The sequence below is a fragment of the Rhinolophus sinicus genome, chromosome 8, assembly GCF_057876585.1.
Source record: "Rhinolophus sinicus isolate RSI-liver-muscle chromosome 8, RSI-T2T, whole genome shotgun sequence".
NCBI lineage: Eukaryota > Metazoa > Chordata > Mammalia > Chiroptera > Rhinolophidae > Rhinolophus > Rhinolophus sinicus.
In genome coordinates this window covers 65,350,887-65,368,037 of record NC_142508.1, presented here as the reverse complement: position 1 = coordinate 65,368,037, position 17,151 = coordinate 65,350,887, and the positions used below count along the sequence as shown (strand labels likewise).

The following is a 17,151-nucleotide window of genomic DNA, read 5'->3' as shown; positions in this document are numbered from 1 at the left end:
GGGCAGAGGGATTTAAGTTCAGCCTGTGGGCCACCAGAGAGCTCCTGGGCAGAGCTCACAGCCCTGATTTGGATAAACATCAGACATTTCTAGGGAGAGAAGGGAGGGGGGGCACCCCAGGCACTCACGGGCCAGCTTCTATTTTTGTTAGATCCACTTACCTAAAATGGCGCTGTTGAGGGCCGCGCACACAGGCTCCCTCTGGATGGGGTCAAGCTGCTGGCCAACTGGGCAGCTCCAGGGGTCTGAGTATGCCAGCAGGCTAAAGGCATCCTAAGGAACAGGGCACTCTTGAGAGGATTACGGCACACACCACGCATACTTCCATGGCTCCCAGGGGATACAGGGCCCTGTGGTGCCCAGTGAGGGTCCAACATACTCTGCAGTAGGGTCAGGCAGCGTTGTGCCCTCCCCGAGCTGAGAGAGGGTGGGGTACACGCCAGAGGTCCCGCTTCCCATTGCAGACTTGACTGGAGCCCACTCTGCCCCATTGCTGCTGTCCTGCCCCCACTACCAAACGGAGGCGCACTCTATGAGGGCCTGGCTTGTTCTGTACCTGTAGCATCTCCGTATGGGCCAAATTTTTGCCGTACTCCCGGCCCAGCTGCTCACTCAGTGCTTGCAACTCGCGGCCAAATAGGATTATCCTTTCTGTGGCAGCCTGGTTGCCCCCGCAGAGCTGTCGCCGAGGATGCCCATCATCTGCACCCAGAGACCAGCAGAGAACAACACATCAGGAGGAATGAGGAGAGAAAGACAGGGTTCAGGAGGACCCCGAAGAGAATATGGCAAGAAGGATGTGGGGTGGGGGCTCCATAACTTCTGCTAGAGATAAGTGAGGGCTGGGGGGAGCAGGACAATCTATAGCTGAGGGGCTTAGTCCACCTAGCACATGCTCTTGGAGTCGAACAGGACTCAGAAGCTTTCCTTCTTCCCACCCAGAGCATGCGTGATCATCAGTGCCCACTTTCACCAACTCCCTCTAGCTTCAAACGTAGCGGCCCTGGTCTTGGCAGCAGGCTGGGGCCTTCCCTCCTTAAGCACCTATTCATGATTAGCTGAGGAGGCAGTGGACCAGGTCTGGCTAGAGGCTCTTAAGCTGGCAAAGCCTGCCCGTCCCAACCCCCTCCTGGGGGAAGGGGCATTTGGACTGAGCGTTGCTGCTGATGGAACGCCATGCTGGGGCACGGCCCTTACCCATGCTGGACTCATCTGTCTGCAGGTCCTCGGGCTTGTAGGCTCCATTGACGATGCGTGTGGACATGCTCTCCAGCACACCATTGGGGTAATGCTCCGCATCCATCTCCATCTCACTGTCGCTGTGGAGAAGGGTTGAGGTGGGAGTTGGCCAAGGGGATATGGTTAGAGCAGCCTGGTTGGGCCTCCATTCAGGCTTTAGCCACAGGTTGCTATGGGTAAAACAAGGGCCCTTAGGCGCATGAAAGGACAGCTCAGGCTTCCCCGACTCTAACATCTGACCCCTACTGTGACACCAGCTATCCCGAAGGCCCGTCACCTGATTCCCACTTTTGTCCCAATGCTGCTTCTGGGCCCTTCCTCTCCTTGGGCCTCCTCCGAGTTGACACACTCCTAGACACCCCCCAACCCCAAATGACCAGGGTCTGTGAGCCCCAGTACACACCTCTGGGAGTCAAGCCCAGGTCAGCCCTGAGGCCTGCCTGGGGGCTGCTGAAAGCCACCTGTAGTTTATAGCCTAAAACCTCTGCCTGCCCAACCTGGCTGACCACAAGCCATGATCAGGAAAAGCACTTCGGTATAGGCCTTGGGGGTTTCTAAGGCCTGGTCTCCTTGGAAGAGACCACATTCTCGGCCTGGCAGAATCAGCGCCTCTGGAGAAAGACAGGGCTGAGGAAAGTGGCAACTGAATCATGGATAGGGCCAGAAACTGGAGCCAATGCCTGGCAGGTCTGTAGCTACTACTCTAGGCACAGACCTGGGAGGGAGGTGGGGCGGTGAAGGGCAGAGGGCAGCACTCAACAGACAGGCTACAGTGGGCCCAGCTGGTGCAGAGAAGACAGGAAGAAGCAGACCAAGACAGGCACCTGGTCTCCTGGTTACTCGTGCTGCTGTGGGGCTGGGACTTGGTGGAATCTGTTGAGTTGGACTCGGAGTAATTGACGGAGGATGGGGACGAGGAGGACGATGAGGAAGAGGAGGAGGAGGAAGAGGAGCTGGGTGCAGGGTATTTACTGTGGTTCTGTTTGCTCTTGGTGGATGCGACGCCATTGCTGCAGCTGGGACTATCTGTACCTGGAAGCCAGGGGACAGTCAGAAGAGGAAGGGAAGCTTGCCATCAAGTGGGGCCCTGGGAATGACCACAGTCATCCCATTTCCCTTCCCCCAAATTCAGCAGTGAGCCCTGAGCCCAGCCCAGGGAAGCGTATGTGGGCTGCCTTTCTTCTCCACACCAGTTCTTCCCAGAGCCCTCTGGAGAGTGGCTGACCTGTGTTGTGCATGTGGGAACTACTGGGGCCGTGTCGGGGGCTGAGGCTGGGGGAGCCAGGGTAGCTGTCCTGGGACTTGGGGCTTCGGGAGCTCAAGCTGCGGACCTCACTGTCTGTCCCATTCACCATCTCCACAAATTGTCGGCACCTGCAGAGGGAGCGGAGCGGCACTGCACTGGGCTTGGTCTTGGTTGTATGTTCCCACCACCAGCTGAGAAGGGCTGGGCTATGGGGGAGCTGGTGGGGCCCAAAACTTACTTGAGCATGAAGAGCAGGTTGGGGTTGTGCTCCAGCAGCCCTGGGTAGAAGTGCTGTGTGGTCTCAATGGCCTCACCCACACGGCCCTCCAGCACCAGCTTCTGGATCTCTGCAGAGAGCAAGAACACGGCAGTGAGTCAGGGGCAACAGACCTTCCTCATAGCTGCATGCCTTCCTCATAGCTGCATGCCTTCCTCACAGCTTCATGCCTGCACACTGCCAGACCCGGGCATGGACCAGCTGACAGTGAGGTGGGCTGGTTCAGAGTGGCATGCACAGTTGAGATGCTCACAGAAAAAGAGGCTGAAGAAAAAATCTGGCAGCCCAGCCCTACAATAGACCGTGGTTTCTGCTAAGTGTCGGGGAGTCCTCAAAGAATAAGAGGGGAAAACAGAGCAGGGACTCTCAGATCAGAGGCAGGAGGGTGAGTTTGGAGGCCTGTTCCTATGGAATACAGATTGCCACGGACCTGGGCAGGAGAAGGGGCCCTGGACGTGGGAGCATGATCTGAAGATGGGCACCCGGGCAGCTTGGTGGCCCTAGGGGCTCCTCTCTCATCAGACTTCTCTCCTTTCAAGTCTCACAGGGGAGTGGCAAAGGGAGCGCACTGTTTCTGGGCCAGAGCCCACGTCTTGGCAGTCTTCAGGGGCTGCAGTGGGCTCCCTGCCGGGAGAGGAGGTCATCCTCCTCACTGACATCTCTCACGTTGACACCTCTCAGGCCATCAGCATCTTGCTCTTGCTCTGGGGCCTGGTGCGTCTTGCTGGGAGCGACTTCTGAGTCTGAGGCTCTCTCATTCATAGATCCCAAATCTGGGATCCCTTTCCGTCTGTCTGGCTGTGTGTAGCTTCTCTGGGAGACACAGACACATGCACATACACAGAGACAACAGGCTCAGAGAGACGCAAGCAGGCACACATAGCACACACGTCCATACACACTCAGTCTCCCTCACTCCTCTCTCCTCTTCCTATCTCTTTTCTGGGCTCTGTTTCCCCTTTTCCAACACCCTCTTTCCATGAATGAGCCCCACACACAATACACAGGTCAGTATGAACACCAGGAAAGCTTCCTTTGGCTCTTTCCTTTGCTTATCTACAAAGGGCAGGAGCAGAGAGAGGTGCTACCACAGCAGCCACTGAGCATCAGCCTTCGCCCTGTCTGATGAGTCCTCTCTCTGGCCAGGAGCAGGCAAAACTACTAAAGGGGAGTGAGTGGCGTGAAAGGCAGGACAGTGGTCTAAGATGCAAACACACTCTTTGCAGAAGACCATGAACAAGAAGCGGAGTAGAATCCAGGATTCAGGGGGAAGGAAAGAAGCGCGGATGGGAGGCAGCCATTACCAGGCCCCAGCCTGTGCCGGGCCAGCAGAGTGTGCGTTAGGGAGGCTGCAGCGAGACATTCTCAGGCTGCCACACTACCCATCTGGGCAGTGTTGTCCTGAAGGAGAACAGAGCAGGGCATGGGGCGGGGGCTGGGCTGGGGCTCTGGGCTGATCTCCTGGTGTTGAAGACCAGAGCTGAAGGGACTCCTGACAGTACCCAAGCTGGTATAAACCAGAGAGCAGAGTTAGGGACAGGTGAGCGACAGGGAGAGAGGGGAGAGGAGTATCAACCTTACTTTGTCTGTTCTTTATGGACGCTTGTTCTTCCTGAATCGGGGTTTCAGTCATTCGGGCAAAAGCCGTGGCCGTGGCACAGTACCCATGATGTACCAGGTAAGATGAGACCATGCTAGAAGAAAGGAAATGCTCAAGGTGACACTCAAGAACTGTATTTCTCACTAACCACCTGATGGGACAAACTATCTCCCTTTTAGGTCTTAAACAAACACGTCTTAGAGGTGCAGCCTCCACAGAATGAGAATAAAGGGGCTATAACAAAATAAAAATTTCCCCCAGTGCTCGTGCAGTCAGGCTGGAGAGGGGCTGGTCAACACATCTGTCCTCACAGCTTGGAGGAGTGGCTGCAGTTTCTCTGGGATATGCTGCCCACAAGTGGGCAAGTATGATAACAAAAGTACACACACAGGCACATACCATCTCCTTACAGAAGCAGCTGCCTCCTGTGAACTGCAGCAAGTCCAGAGATGGCCAATAGTCTCTCTGACGGCTTCCTGGAAAGGCAGCCAGCCAAGCAGTCTGGCAGCTGCCCAGACAGAGATAATACATGCCACGTGCGTACCTTCTCCAGGCACAGGAGTTCCTCTGCAGGCTGCCCCATGTGCCTGGCAGGAGCATTGTAGCTCACCAGGCGAAACTGGCCCTCAGGAGTCCTGGCTCTAGAGGGTCATGGGGAACTAACGCGCGAACCAAGTTACTCCCGATACACCACACATCAGGGGCCCAAGAAGCCATCAGGCAACAAGTGGCCATTTAATCCACCCAAACTTGGCTGAGCGGTAGCACACACATGCAGAGCAGAAGGACGAGCTGTATAGGAGTGAGTACTTTGGTGTGTACATGTGTCTGATGTCATAGTTATAATTGCAAAACACAAATGTCTGAAGAGCTGTCATGTGGAAGGCACAGAAATTCAGCTGTGTGTCCCCTCGTGTTATAGGGAGTGAGATAATACACATAAAGTGCCTAGCACAAAGAAGGCAATAAATAAAACTCTTATGAAATTATGTATTTGTAATATTATACTCAAAGTAATCATTCTTATATTAATTATATTACTATTATAAACACAAGGGAAAACATTTTAACAACACATGGTTCAGATGAGTCTCTGTACACATACTCATAAGATGCCACTAAAATGTACAGTCTCTTTGATTCAATAATTCCACTTATTGAAAGGACACCAAGAAAATAATCTTAAATAAGAAAAACTCAGCATACAAAAGGATTACTTATACAACCAAAAGAGAAGAAACAGCCGGAAACTTCTACTATGGGAAGCCAGCCCAGGGGCTTATGGCAAATTTGTCTCTGAGGTAATAGAACAATGTTCAAAGTTATATGAAATCATAGGACACAAGTTATATGCAGTTCTTGGCAAATACTACATCTGAACACACACAGGCACACAGATACACACGTGTAAACAAATACAAACACGTGCTGAGCCCGGACCCTGTGAGTTGAGAGCGTCTGTCCCTCCCGCACAGTTGGGATAGCTCCAGCTCTCCCCTGACTGCCCCAGAAAGCCTGCTGCAGGGACTGGCACTGTGCTGGTCCCCAGAGGACAAGCTTGTCATTAGCTCTGAGGGCTGGGAAGACATAGCAGTGCTGCTCTTCCTGAGAAGGGTCCGGCCACCTTGCTTTGCCTCAGGGCTCCCTGGGGCCTGGCTCAATATCAAGTCCTCAAGAAAGGAAAGCTGCACGAGGAACTCAGGGTGCACACCAACCACACCCAAGGGACCAGGGCTAGTGGAAGCCCAGCCCTTCTCTGCCCACCCTCGGGAGCCAAGCTAGCAAGCTAATCCACCTCCTGGCAGAGTGGGTACTGGTCATTGCCTCACTCAAGCCTGCAGCTGGTAAGTGGAAGAGAGACCCAAACCTGGCCTCCCTTGGGATTTTCAACAAGACTGGCCTCCGGGACAATCAGAATTAATCAGCAAAGAGCCAACTAGGCTGGTCCTCTTCCTGCCACCACTGCCATGGATACGTGGGACTTAGCTAGATGCTAAGCTAAGAGTGACCTCAGGCCCGAGTTATGGCAAGATGGATACTTCCTATGGTAGAAAAAGTCTAGAGGAAGAGACCAGATGGCATCCTAGTATTCTTTCTGCAAAATGACCTGGAGAGGGAAAACAGCCCTGTTGGTGATATTACATACAGAGCTGTCGGATCCAGTGGGGGGGTTGGGAGTGGGGAGGAAGCAAAGGTTTAATTAGGAGCAGATCTGGAGAACTGAGCGGGAGCTGTCCATCAGATAAGAGGGAAGCAGGAGAGGAGCAGGCAGAGTCACCCTGGGAGTGCTTTCCAGAAGGAACGCCATCCACCGGAGTTCCTAAGAGCAGCTTGCAGCAGTATAGGGGCCTACAGAAGAGTGAGGCCCCTGGGATGGGGCAGGGCTGGGTAAGGGCGGGAGCAGGGCACTCACTTCTGCAGCACCGCCTGCCACTCGCCAAGCTGGGCACTGATGGGGAAGCAATGGACAGTGCCCTGGACCTTGGCACGCCACTCCCGCATGTAGTCCTCAATGTCAAACAGGAAGGGCTGCTGCCCAAAGTTGGCGTCCACAATCTCCCCGGGTGTCTGCAGGCCTACGGTGGGGTAGAGGTTGGCCTGAGGAGGAGGAGGAGAATGAAATGTCAGTCGGGCCCTGAGGGCGGTGGGGCAGCACGCCTCACCTCGCCTCCGGTGTAGAGGGGGAAGGTGCTGGCTCCTGCAGGCCATGGTTCCAGCTTTGGAAGAACTGCAGCAAGGCTGAAGGAGGCAGGGCTAAGCCACAGTCTGCCCACCTCCCTACCAGACACTATTCCCCAAAGCTTGAGGGGAGAAAGCAAAAGAAAAGCAAGCCAGGCTCAACATGGAGTCTCTTGCCCTGCAACAGAGGCTATGGTGTCCCCAAAGCCCAAGGTCCCCTTTTGGGACTCGGCCAGGGCACAGGCAGGCAGGCCAGTGCCCATGAAGATCTGCTGCAGTGGTGGGTAATGGCTCCTCTCAGAAAGATCCAGGACCAAGGAGCCCTTTGCCATAAAAAAAGAGGCATGTGGGGGGGAGGGGAGAAAGGATGGGAGGAGGCAGGAAAGGACGGGAGGAGGAAGAGAGCATGGCAAAAAGGGTAGGTGGTTTAGGCCCCCTGACGCTGGCAGAGGGTGGAAGGGGGCTGCTGCCTGTCCTGTCAGAGGCTCACTAGGAGGATCTTCCAGCCAGGAAGGTCTGGGCATGTCCCTCTGGATGTGGGACTCCGCTTTCCATCCATTCCCTGCCATGGTGAGCTTTGGCCAGGTCACTCCCTCACTCGGTGCCCCCTGGGGCTCGCCACTGCTACTGCCCTGGGCCCCCAGTCCTCTCTTCGGCCTTCCATCCTCAGGCCAGGTGTCATCCCTGAGTGTCATGTGCCTTTACTCCACCATGAGCTCTGAACCCACAAAACCTCGTTTCCTTCCTTTCCCCTCCCATCTTCCATGCCACAGGCAAAGCTCACCTCCTCCAGGAAGACTTCTCTGACCTTCACTGCATTCACTCACTTTCTAGCACTTGTTGACATACTGCCCACGTTCATGTCTGGCTGTTTCGTGTGGCATCTCTACAACTAGACTCTTCCACAGCCAGGGTCAGAATTCTCCTGTGTCTGTTCGATTTACCTAGGACCACAGCCCCTCTCTGGGGCCTGCAGGGACGGATTCTGATCCATAAACAAGAGGTTCTAACAAGATTCTGGGTGCTACAGTCTGGGCTTCAGAAGGCTCCGCAGACCACAAGGACATTTCTTTGGGCATGACAGAAGAGCCCAGGATCGCAAAGCAGCCACCAGAGTCAGCAAACCCTTCCTCCTTCCAGAACCCGGCCAGTGCACATAGCGCAGGGCCAGGCTCCCAGAATGCTGGGTGGAGGCCCTGCATATGACGAGGCCCGTGATGACTATTAATAAAGCAGGATTGGGGTGCAGGAGGTGGGGATGAGCCCTGAACTAAGCCAGCAGGAAACCGCACCCTTTTCCAAGAAGAGAAAACCCCACGAAGCTCACTTCTCCAGCCCAGAGGTACACTGCATGGTAGCAGACTCAGTCCCCTAGGGTACTGGCTTTCCTTCGGGATCTTTGATGGAGATGCACAGCGACCTAATAGTTCAGGAACAACTCTCTACACTGCATCTTGGTCCACTGGCTGTAAGCCACACATAACTGTCTCAGACCAGCTGAGCCATGGAGCTACCCTCATCTCCCCCTACACCACCCTCTCAACTGCCTTTGGAAATGCCACCAATCACTACTTGCTATGAGTCATAGAGCAAGACCGGGCCTTGCTATTGGAGAGAAAAAGACCAGTAGGTACCCCGTACTGGTACTCTCAAGCTGACAGCACAGCACATAGCCCTGGGTGGGAAAGGGCCCGACTCCACACCCTGCACTTGCAGGTACCACCCCGGTCAGTCCCCAAGAGCCCGGAATGGAGAGTCCCCATAGTAGTACTTACCGGTAGGTCTGTGAAAGCTATACCTGTAGAGGGAAAGAGACAGTCATCAGCCCACAGAGGGTCCGTCACAATAGCTGGGGAAAGGCTGGTCACCACATCTACCCTATGGCGAAGGCCAAGCACGTGTAGGGTCTGGTAGGTATAGACTCTGGCCTTCCTTAGCTAGGTGGCCTGGTCGGAAGTAAAGCTGGATCCTGAGTATTCGCCCACAGCTCTTCCACCCGTTCAGCAGGAAAAGCCTGCTAGGAAGGACTGAAACCCAAATGACCTGCCCCCGAGGCCTCTCCAGGCCAGATCCTTCTCTTGATCCAACACATATTTATGGAGACCTACTATATATGCCAGGCCCCGTTCCATTTATTACCTCACACCAACTCTGGGGAGCAGGCTTTCTTACCCCCACTTTATACATGAGGAAAGTAAATCTCAGAGGTTAAATGATTTGCCCATAATCATAAAACTAGCAGAAGTGGCGGGGCTGGACTCATTCCTAGCCTGACACTCGAGTATCATCTCCAAGCTGACAGAGCAGTGGAGACAGGAAAGGTGGCAGCTGCTCACCTCCAGCTCATACCCGTCCAGAGTCCCTAGAGATTACAAGTTGACAAAGCCCAGGTTAACACTGGCCTGTGTACCCTCTGAAGCCTCCTGCCAAGAGAAGAGGCTGTGTTTCCAGGGACCTCAGTCTGAAGTGAGGGGACAGGGGAGTGAGACTAAGTAGGAGAAAGGCCTTGGAACATCCACCAGAGCACTCATGTTCTATAGATTGAGAAACAACTCAGGGCCAAAGACGACTCTCCCAAGGATTCACAGCCTTCCCATTTTTAAGATAAATTCTTATATTTTCTAGAAACTCCTGAGCTTTTGGCCTGAAAGTTTTACAAACCACTGACTTCTAAGAGGTCCCAGTCTGCTCTCCCAACCCCACCCAGGAAAGAAACTGAAACCCCACAAGACAGAATAACAGGTGAGGGTCTAACCATAGGTCTCCCAGTAAATCTGGGGCCCAAATCCTGCCAGGCAGCCAGTGCATACCATGTGCTTCCTCCACGCTGGGCTCTGTGCTCAGTGTTTCACAAGGAATAATTTAACCCTCAGAATAACCATGGAAGGTGTCCACTGTCTCTGAAACTGTTTACAGATGAAAAAACCAAGAAGCAGAGAGACTGTTGACATTCTTTGCCAGGCTACTTTGCTCCACAGTGAGGGATGCTCAGAAACCTCATGATCTGCCTGCCTGAGGCCACTTCTGAGCCCCACATGCAGTCAGTCAGTAGTCAGAGCTGGCAGGATGGAATATGGAAGCTTCTCTGCACTCATGCGGAGACCTCAGTGTGCACCCTCCAGGACTGCGTGGGAGCTGCCCTCATGGATCTCAGTATAGCAGGCTGCTATTGCTGTACCCCCAGCTCATGGAAGAGGCCCGGAGAACCCTGGAAGAAGGGGGCGTCCAGGCTCCATCAGTTATCTGCAATGTTACCTTTGACAAGTTATACAACCTTGCTGAGCCCATCTGAAAAACTAATTCTGACACCTCAAGAGAGAAACTGAGATACTTTGTGAAAGTGGCTTTATAAACTGTGAGGTCTGGGTACAAGCTGACTGCAGTTGTGCCACAGGGTGAGGCAACGGCAACACTTCTGGGCAGGGGATGACCTACTCGGGCTTGCCCAGCTCTACCTCACCACGGCAGAAAGGATAAGACCTTGAGGTGCTTCTAGGAAGATGAGGAAAGAGGCTACTCCGCCCCCTATTGCACTGAACAAGGGTAACACTGCCCCCCACCCCCACCCCAAGCCCTGCAGGTCTCTGGGAGCCTCTGTAAGGCCACTACAAGGGCAAGATCTGGGCTGGCCCATGGGAAGAAGGTCCTGGCACAGATCCAGGATGCAAACAGGACATTCAAACTTGCTGATAAGAAGTGCTCCGAGCCAAACAGACATAGGTCAGGAGTTGCTGAGGGTACAAAGAGCCTGTGGGAGAGCACAGAGCTGGGAAAAAACGACTCTGCAAGTAATGGACCACTTGTAGATGAGCCATCAGTCTCCTGTCTAGTCACTCGCTCATTCATCTTTCCATCAAGTTATCTACTGAGACCTCCCAGGAGGAACCAACTCCAAGCCTGCCCCTCAAAGTGCTGCCAACTCCAGCAAGAGAGAGGGCATGCATCAAATAATTACACAGACAAATGACCAATGACACATAGGGTGAGTGCTGTGACAGAGGATGATGGAGTACATGAAAGGAGTGGGGAGGCCAGGAAACATCATTCTTCCATAAAGGGGGAAAGGTTCTGAGGTTAGAGAGCGGTGATTGGCTCATTGATCCTGCGTGAGACTCTGAAGCACATTATTGATAAGCTGGCTTGTGAAAAGGAAACAAGGTCATTAGAAGATTCACCAAATAGTTTATCACTCCAAGTTCACTGCCTCTCCATTAAATTTCATAATCTAGAAAATGCAGGGCACAGGTGGTATACAATTTTTAGTAAGGACTCAGCGGTATCCTTGTGGATAAAACAGAAAAACATGAGTTTCAAACTAATATAACGAAGTGATTCGTAAATGGCTAGTGTCTACCCAGATAAGCTATAGGCTAAAGGCTCAAATCTCAGCCTCATATTCTTCCAATACTTTTTTCATCAATATTTTGATGAAAACACACAAAATATGTTTATCAAATTTTAGGTTAATACAATGCTGAAAAGAACACCAAATAGTTGAGCTATAACAAACAAAATGATAGAAGATCTTGACAGGCTGGAAAAACAGGCAACATACTCCTAAATGAAGGTTAATTACAAGATGTGTGAGGTCTTGCATGGGGTCGATACAAGGCATGCTCTAGGAAGGTGAGTTTTTACAAACAGCGTGAGGGTTTGGGTTGACATTAAGGCGGCCAGGAGCTCTATGGACCAAGGGAGCCGACTGACAAAGAGCTCATGGCCCTTGGCACACAGTGAGGGCCGAGAGGGAGGTACAGATACAGAGGGGATAGCAGGGTGTGCCCTAAACTGTGGCTCCCACAGCAGGTGCCATGCTCTGAGCAAGGTGTGGGCAAGCTGGAGGGATGTGAAGGGCAGAATCCAGAGCAGAGGGGACTGGGGCTGGCTGCTGAGGGGCAGGTGAAGAGGGGCTCAGGTAAAGAGAACCCACAGCAATGACTGGCCCCTGGAATTCTGACAGCAGAAAAACCAAGAGCCAGGCAATAGGCTGGAGTCAGAGAACAAAGTGGAAAGTCATGTTGAGATGTTGGCCTTGCCCTCCAGCAACTCGCTCCTCACCAGCTGGATACCAGTAACTGCAGCCAGATGGCCATGGATTTCAGAGGAGAGTTTCTCCCATGTGCACATGGGTCAGCCCTGCAGTGTCTGTGCTATGCTCTCGCTGCCCACTCTGGACTGTTGAGGAATGAGGGCTCTTGATCATTCCACCAAGCCACCAGAAAACCTGATTTCCACTCAGGTCCCTACTTCTGCCCAGGTTCATCTCCTGGAGAAGCCACAAAGGGGCTGTGGGGAGTGGCAGCCCCCTTTTAACTGTCCCTCAAGCCGGGGGAAGTGGGTCTCCTAGGAGTTGAGTTCCAGGTAAAATGTCCAACTTCCTTTCTGGGCAAGGCTTGTGGGCAGCCTGGCTGGTAGGGTCTGCCAGATCAAAGACGTCTGCAAACACACGCAGGAAGGCCCAGTGGTTAGGTACCACATCACGACCACTCTGTCCAAGGGCTCCTCTCACTCGAGGGCCAAATATGAGGCAGTCCTAGTAGGGCCACCCATCAGAATAGCCCAAGTCTCCCTCTGTGTGAAGTTCCAGTCTTACATTTCTACCCTTGCACAGAATTGCTCTTCCAAGGGCTCCTCCAGGACCACCATCACCCTCCACAGATTGCTGCTTGTCCTGGGTCCCTGATTTCAGTTGATAGTATCACTAATCTAGCCACTCACTTCCCCTTCTTGCTAGTGCTCTCCATTTGTCACATAGCCATACTTGGCCACCCTGGGTCTTTGTCAGACCTGTTCCCCACTTCCTGTACCCATCCCCATCACCACTGTCTTGCCTTAGGCCTCCTGCCTTTTCCCTTGGCCCTTTCTCCAGTCAGTCCACTCTTTGCAGTTTCACCAAAGGGACCTTTTTAAATATAAGTCTGTCGAGGTTGCTGTCTGTTAACCACGAACAGGCCAGAGGAGACCTGGCCCCATCTGATTCCAGCCTGTCAGTTTACCTTGTACTAAAACAGTCCTCACTGTTGCTCCATAGCAACGAGCACACTGAGTGCCAGAAGCGCTGGCCAAAGCCTGGGCCCAGGCCACACGCAGGCAAACCACTACTACTCAAGTATGTACTCAGGAGCCTTAAAACTTTTCACCAACCCCAAACCCTGTTCCCACAAGTACCACACAGGCCAGGGGGCATGACCATGACAATGCTGCTCTCTCAACACTGACCCTGGGCTCAATGAATGATCCTGAAGAGATGGATTAACAAAGGCAGTGCCCCTGCTACCCTCCCTTAACCTTGCAGGGCTCCAATGTCTAGAAATGGCTGCAGTTCCCCAGAGTTCAGCGAGGCTCTGTGACAATGTTTTGGCTTCAAAGCCTGCCCTTGGGACTCTCATCAACCAAAGTGGCTTTACGGGACAGACACTCCAAGGTCCCCTATGCACCCACCAAGGCTGTGGCCATTCTTGGTGTAGAAGCAGGTGCCGTTGATGAGGTTGACGCAGCAGCCAATCACGTCTCCTGTGGTGAATGTGGGACCATAGGGCTGGCCAGTCCCCGAGGAGCAGAAGGAATGCCCATCATCGCCATGGTAACCATAGGAATGTTTATCCCAACCTGTGGGAAAGAGAGCAGCCACAGCTGAGTAGAGGTACTTGAAAGAGAAACAAAACAGCCAGCCATAGACGCTCACCCAGGTCTGAATTCTGCCCAACCTGTCACCACCTCAGTCAGCACTTCTGGCCTCTCACAGAGCCAGCTGTGGACAGGGTCTGGCTGTGCCCAAGTGAGTAGTGAGTCCAGCAGCCCAATGAATGAAGAAGGAGCCGAAGTTCTGTGTCATGGTGGGTTTAAAAAAATGTTTTTAAATTGAAGTATAATTTATATGTAATGAGCTTCTCCCTTTTTAACTGACAATTCAATGAGTTTTAACAAATTTTAACATGTTACCACCACCCCAATCAAGATAGAGAACATTTCCATCACTCCGAAAAGTTTCCTCGTGCCTGTCTGCAGCGAGCCCCCTCCATCCATCTCCAGTCCCTGGCAACACTGCTCTGATTGTTTCCGATGGTCTTGTCTTTTCCAGAATGTCAGATAAATGGCATCACAGAGTGATTGTTCTGTGTAGGGCTTCTCTCACTTCACACAATGTACCTGAGATTCATCCGTATTGTCAGGTGTCCCAGTATTTCATACCTTTTTACTGCTGAGTAAAAAGAATTACATGGATATACCACAGTTTGTCTATCTATTCACTAGTTGATGCCATTTGAGTCACTTATAATTTTGGGCCATTATGAATAAAGTCAATAAATATTTGCATACAGGTCTTTGCACACATGTTTTCATTTCTCTTGGGTAAATACTTAGAAGTGGTATTGCTGTGTTATAAAATAAGTATATGTTTAACTTGATAACAAACAGCCAAACTTTTCCAAAGTGGCTGTACTGTTTTGCATTCCCATCAGCAATGTATGAATTCCACATTCTTACCAGCACTTGGTATTATCAGTTGTCTTTGTTTTTTTCTTTTTCTTTTAGCCATTTTAGTAGGGATGTAGTAGAAGTTTTAATACTACTTTGGTTTCAATTTGCATTTCTCCAATGACCAAGTACGTTGGGCATCTTTTCATATATTTATGTACCACTGGTTTACTAGAAAATGATTGAATTGTCTGTTCAAATCTTTAACCCATTTTTTACTTGGGTTGTGTACCTTATTGAGCTATATGGGTTCTAGATATATCTTGGATATAAATTATTTTATGTGTTTTGCAAATAGTTTCTTCTAGTCTGTGGCCTGTCTTTTCACTTTCTTAACAGTATCTTTCAAAGGCCTGCTGGGATTTTGATTGGGATTGTGTTGAATCTCTACGTCAATTTGGGGAGAATAGATAGCTTAATAATATTATTTCAATCCATGAACGTAGCATATCTCTCCATTTATTTAGATCTTTAATTTCTCTTAACAATGTTTTGACAAATTTATCTCTAAGTATTTAATTTTTGATGCTATTATAAATGTTATTTTTAAATTTTATAATCGTTTCTTGCTAGTATAACAAAATATAACTGATTTGGGGGGTGGAGGAATGAGGTCAAGGTTTCTTTCTGGAGTGATGAAAATGTTCTAAAATTAGATCATGATAATAGTTGCACAACTCCATAAACATACTAAAAAACCATTGAATTGTACGCTTTAAATGGGTGCCTTTTATGGTACGTAAATTTTATCTCAATAACACTATTAAACACACACAGATATCTGATTTTTTTATATAGTCACCTGGTATCCTGCAACCATGTTAAACTCATCAATTAGTTCTGTTAGCTTTTGTGAAGATTCTTCAGAATATTTTAATATATTGTCTGAGAATAAAGACAGTTGTTATTTCTTCCTTTCTACTCTGCATGCCTTTTATTTCTTTTTCCTGCCTTACTGCACTGACGAGGACCTTCAATACAACGATGAACAGAAATGGTGAGAGCAGAAATGAGACCTCTGACGTGTTCACGGTTTTATACAGGGGAGAAAGTGAAGAAGGTCATTCCGGGAGGCAGAGTACAGATAAAGGAGGCTGTGCGCTCTGGAGGGTCTGCCTGCTTCCTTGGCTAAGGAACAGAAACGGAGCCCACAGGACCACGGCAAGCCCAGGACCCACACAAGGGAGGAGAGCTGAGGGGCTGGCAGGCAGGTCTACTCCCCAAAGCAGCCCCTCCAAGTCGCTCTCCCAGTCTCTGCTGCCTCCTTGGGGTCTGAGCAGCATGCTTATGCAATAAGCATGGGTAGGAGAAGCTCTCCCCTGGGAGGGAAAGGGCAGTGAGGCCGGGTGCGTGAGGATCTGAGCGGCTCAGAAAGGAAGGCAGGGCTCAAACATTCAGAGACAGAGAGAGGACACGCACAGTGAGCGCAGGGGGCATGGGCAGGCTCAGCAAAGGTGTGGGGGTGAGAACAGATGAATGACAAGGCTAGGGACTGGCAAGGGAGACAGAGGGCACGACTGGAGAGGTGGAGCTGACCAGACCCTAGAGCCCAAACTGTCCTGCATTGAAACCAGTGGGCTCAAGGGTAAGTTGCCCTTCATAACCAGAGCATCCAGCCCAAGCCATGTGTACCCTAAGCCTTCATGTCTTCTCAGCCCGGAACCCTCTAGTTAAACATTCCCCCCAGAACTCATAGTGGGGAACAGGCCACAGCTGAATGGCTTTCACTAATGGGTGCAGGGCCCGAAGCCCTGCTGCTCCCCTCCCATCACCACACAAGGAAACGATCATGAGACTTGCTGAGGATTGGCTTTAGAAAGGCCCAAGGCAGGACCTGGAGGCCCGGCCTGTTCTCACTTCCCAATTCCCCAGAGACACTGGGACTGCCTAGCTCAGAGGACAAGGGGCTGCTCTGGGCATCGACCCAACTTCTAAGCCCCCCATGCCCAGGAGTGGGAAGGGCCTTTCTGTAGCTGGTGGGTACACAAATAATTTGACCTCAGGAAATGGCTCTCTGGAGCACAGCGATACCCATTCCTGCATCAAGAGGCAGGCTGATGAGACCATGGCAGGCAAGGTCTCTCCTCAGGCTTCAATACAGAAGGCCCTGTGGCTCCTGGCAGCAGCAGCTGCAGTAACGGCGGCTCCCCTGGTCTACAGAAGCCCATAGATGAAAAACGGCCAGCTGCAGACGTGAGGACCAACGTCACAATCATCCTCCCAGGTTTGGCTCACACTGAGCCTGCTGGACCCCAGGCATGCCCATTCGTTTCCTGACTCAGGATCCACAGCCACGTGCCACACCTGTCACAGCAGTCCTCCCCGCCCTCCCCCCCTGAATCCCTCAGATGGAGCATGGGGACTTCTCACATGGGACACAGTAACTGACTACAATGGGGCAACCTGTTAGAAGAGCACCCCAATACCCCCCCGCGTGTCTGGCACAACAGGTACTGTCACCTCCACCTCACCAAGAGACTGGGGGACTTGCTTACCAGATCCACACAGCTGAGAGGTGCCTGAGCTGGGATTTGAACCCAAATCTTCAAGTTCCCAAACTCATAACCTTCCTGCCATAGGTCCTGTCTCATTTGGGGTAGTAACCACCCTGGCAGTGAAACCACCCCTGAG

General features: G+C 51.7%; 1 protein-coding gene across 3 annotated transcripts in view; it reads right to left on the bottom strand.

Moving 5' to 3' along the window:
• The window catches only part of RANBP10 (RAN binding protein 10), a 56,458-nt gene that overhangs the window by 3,778 nt on the left and 35,529 nt on the right, over positions 1-17,151 (bottom strand). For 2 of the 3 annotated variants that reach the window (XM_019756077.3, XM_074314712.2), the window contains 10 exons: positions 13,483-13,650; positions 8,817-8,839; positions 6,776-6,960; positions 4,344-4,456; positions 2,724-2,832; positions 2,465-2,613; positions 2,064-2,271; positions 1,198-1,319; positions 557-702; positions 162-273 (listed from right to left, as the gene is read on the bottom strand). In XM_019756077.3, coding sequence (XP_019611636.2) covers positions 162-273; positions 557-702; positions 1,198-1,319; positions 2,064-2,271; positions 2,465-2,613; positions 2,724-2,832; positions 4,344-4,456; positions 6,776-6,960; positions 8,817-8,839; positions 13,483-13,650 — 1,335 coding nt within the window. The remainder of the gene's footprint in view (positions 1-161; positions 274-556; positions 703-1,197; positions 1,320-2,063; positions 2,272-2,464; positions 2,614-2,723; positions 2,833-4,343; positions 4,457-6,775; positions 6,961-8,816; positions 8,840-13,482; positions 13,651-17,151) is intronic. The other variant, XM_019756086.3, reaches the window with a different exon arrangement.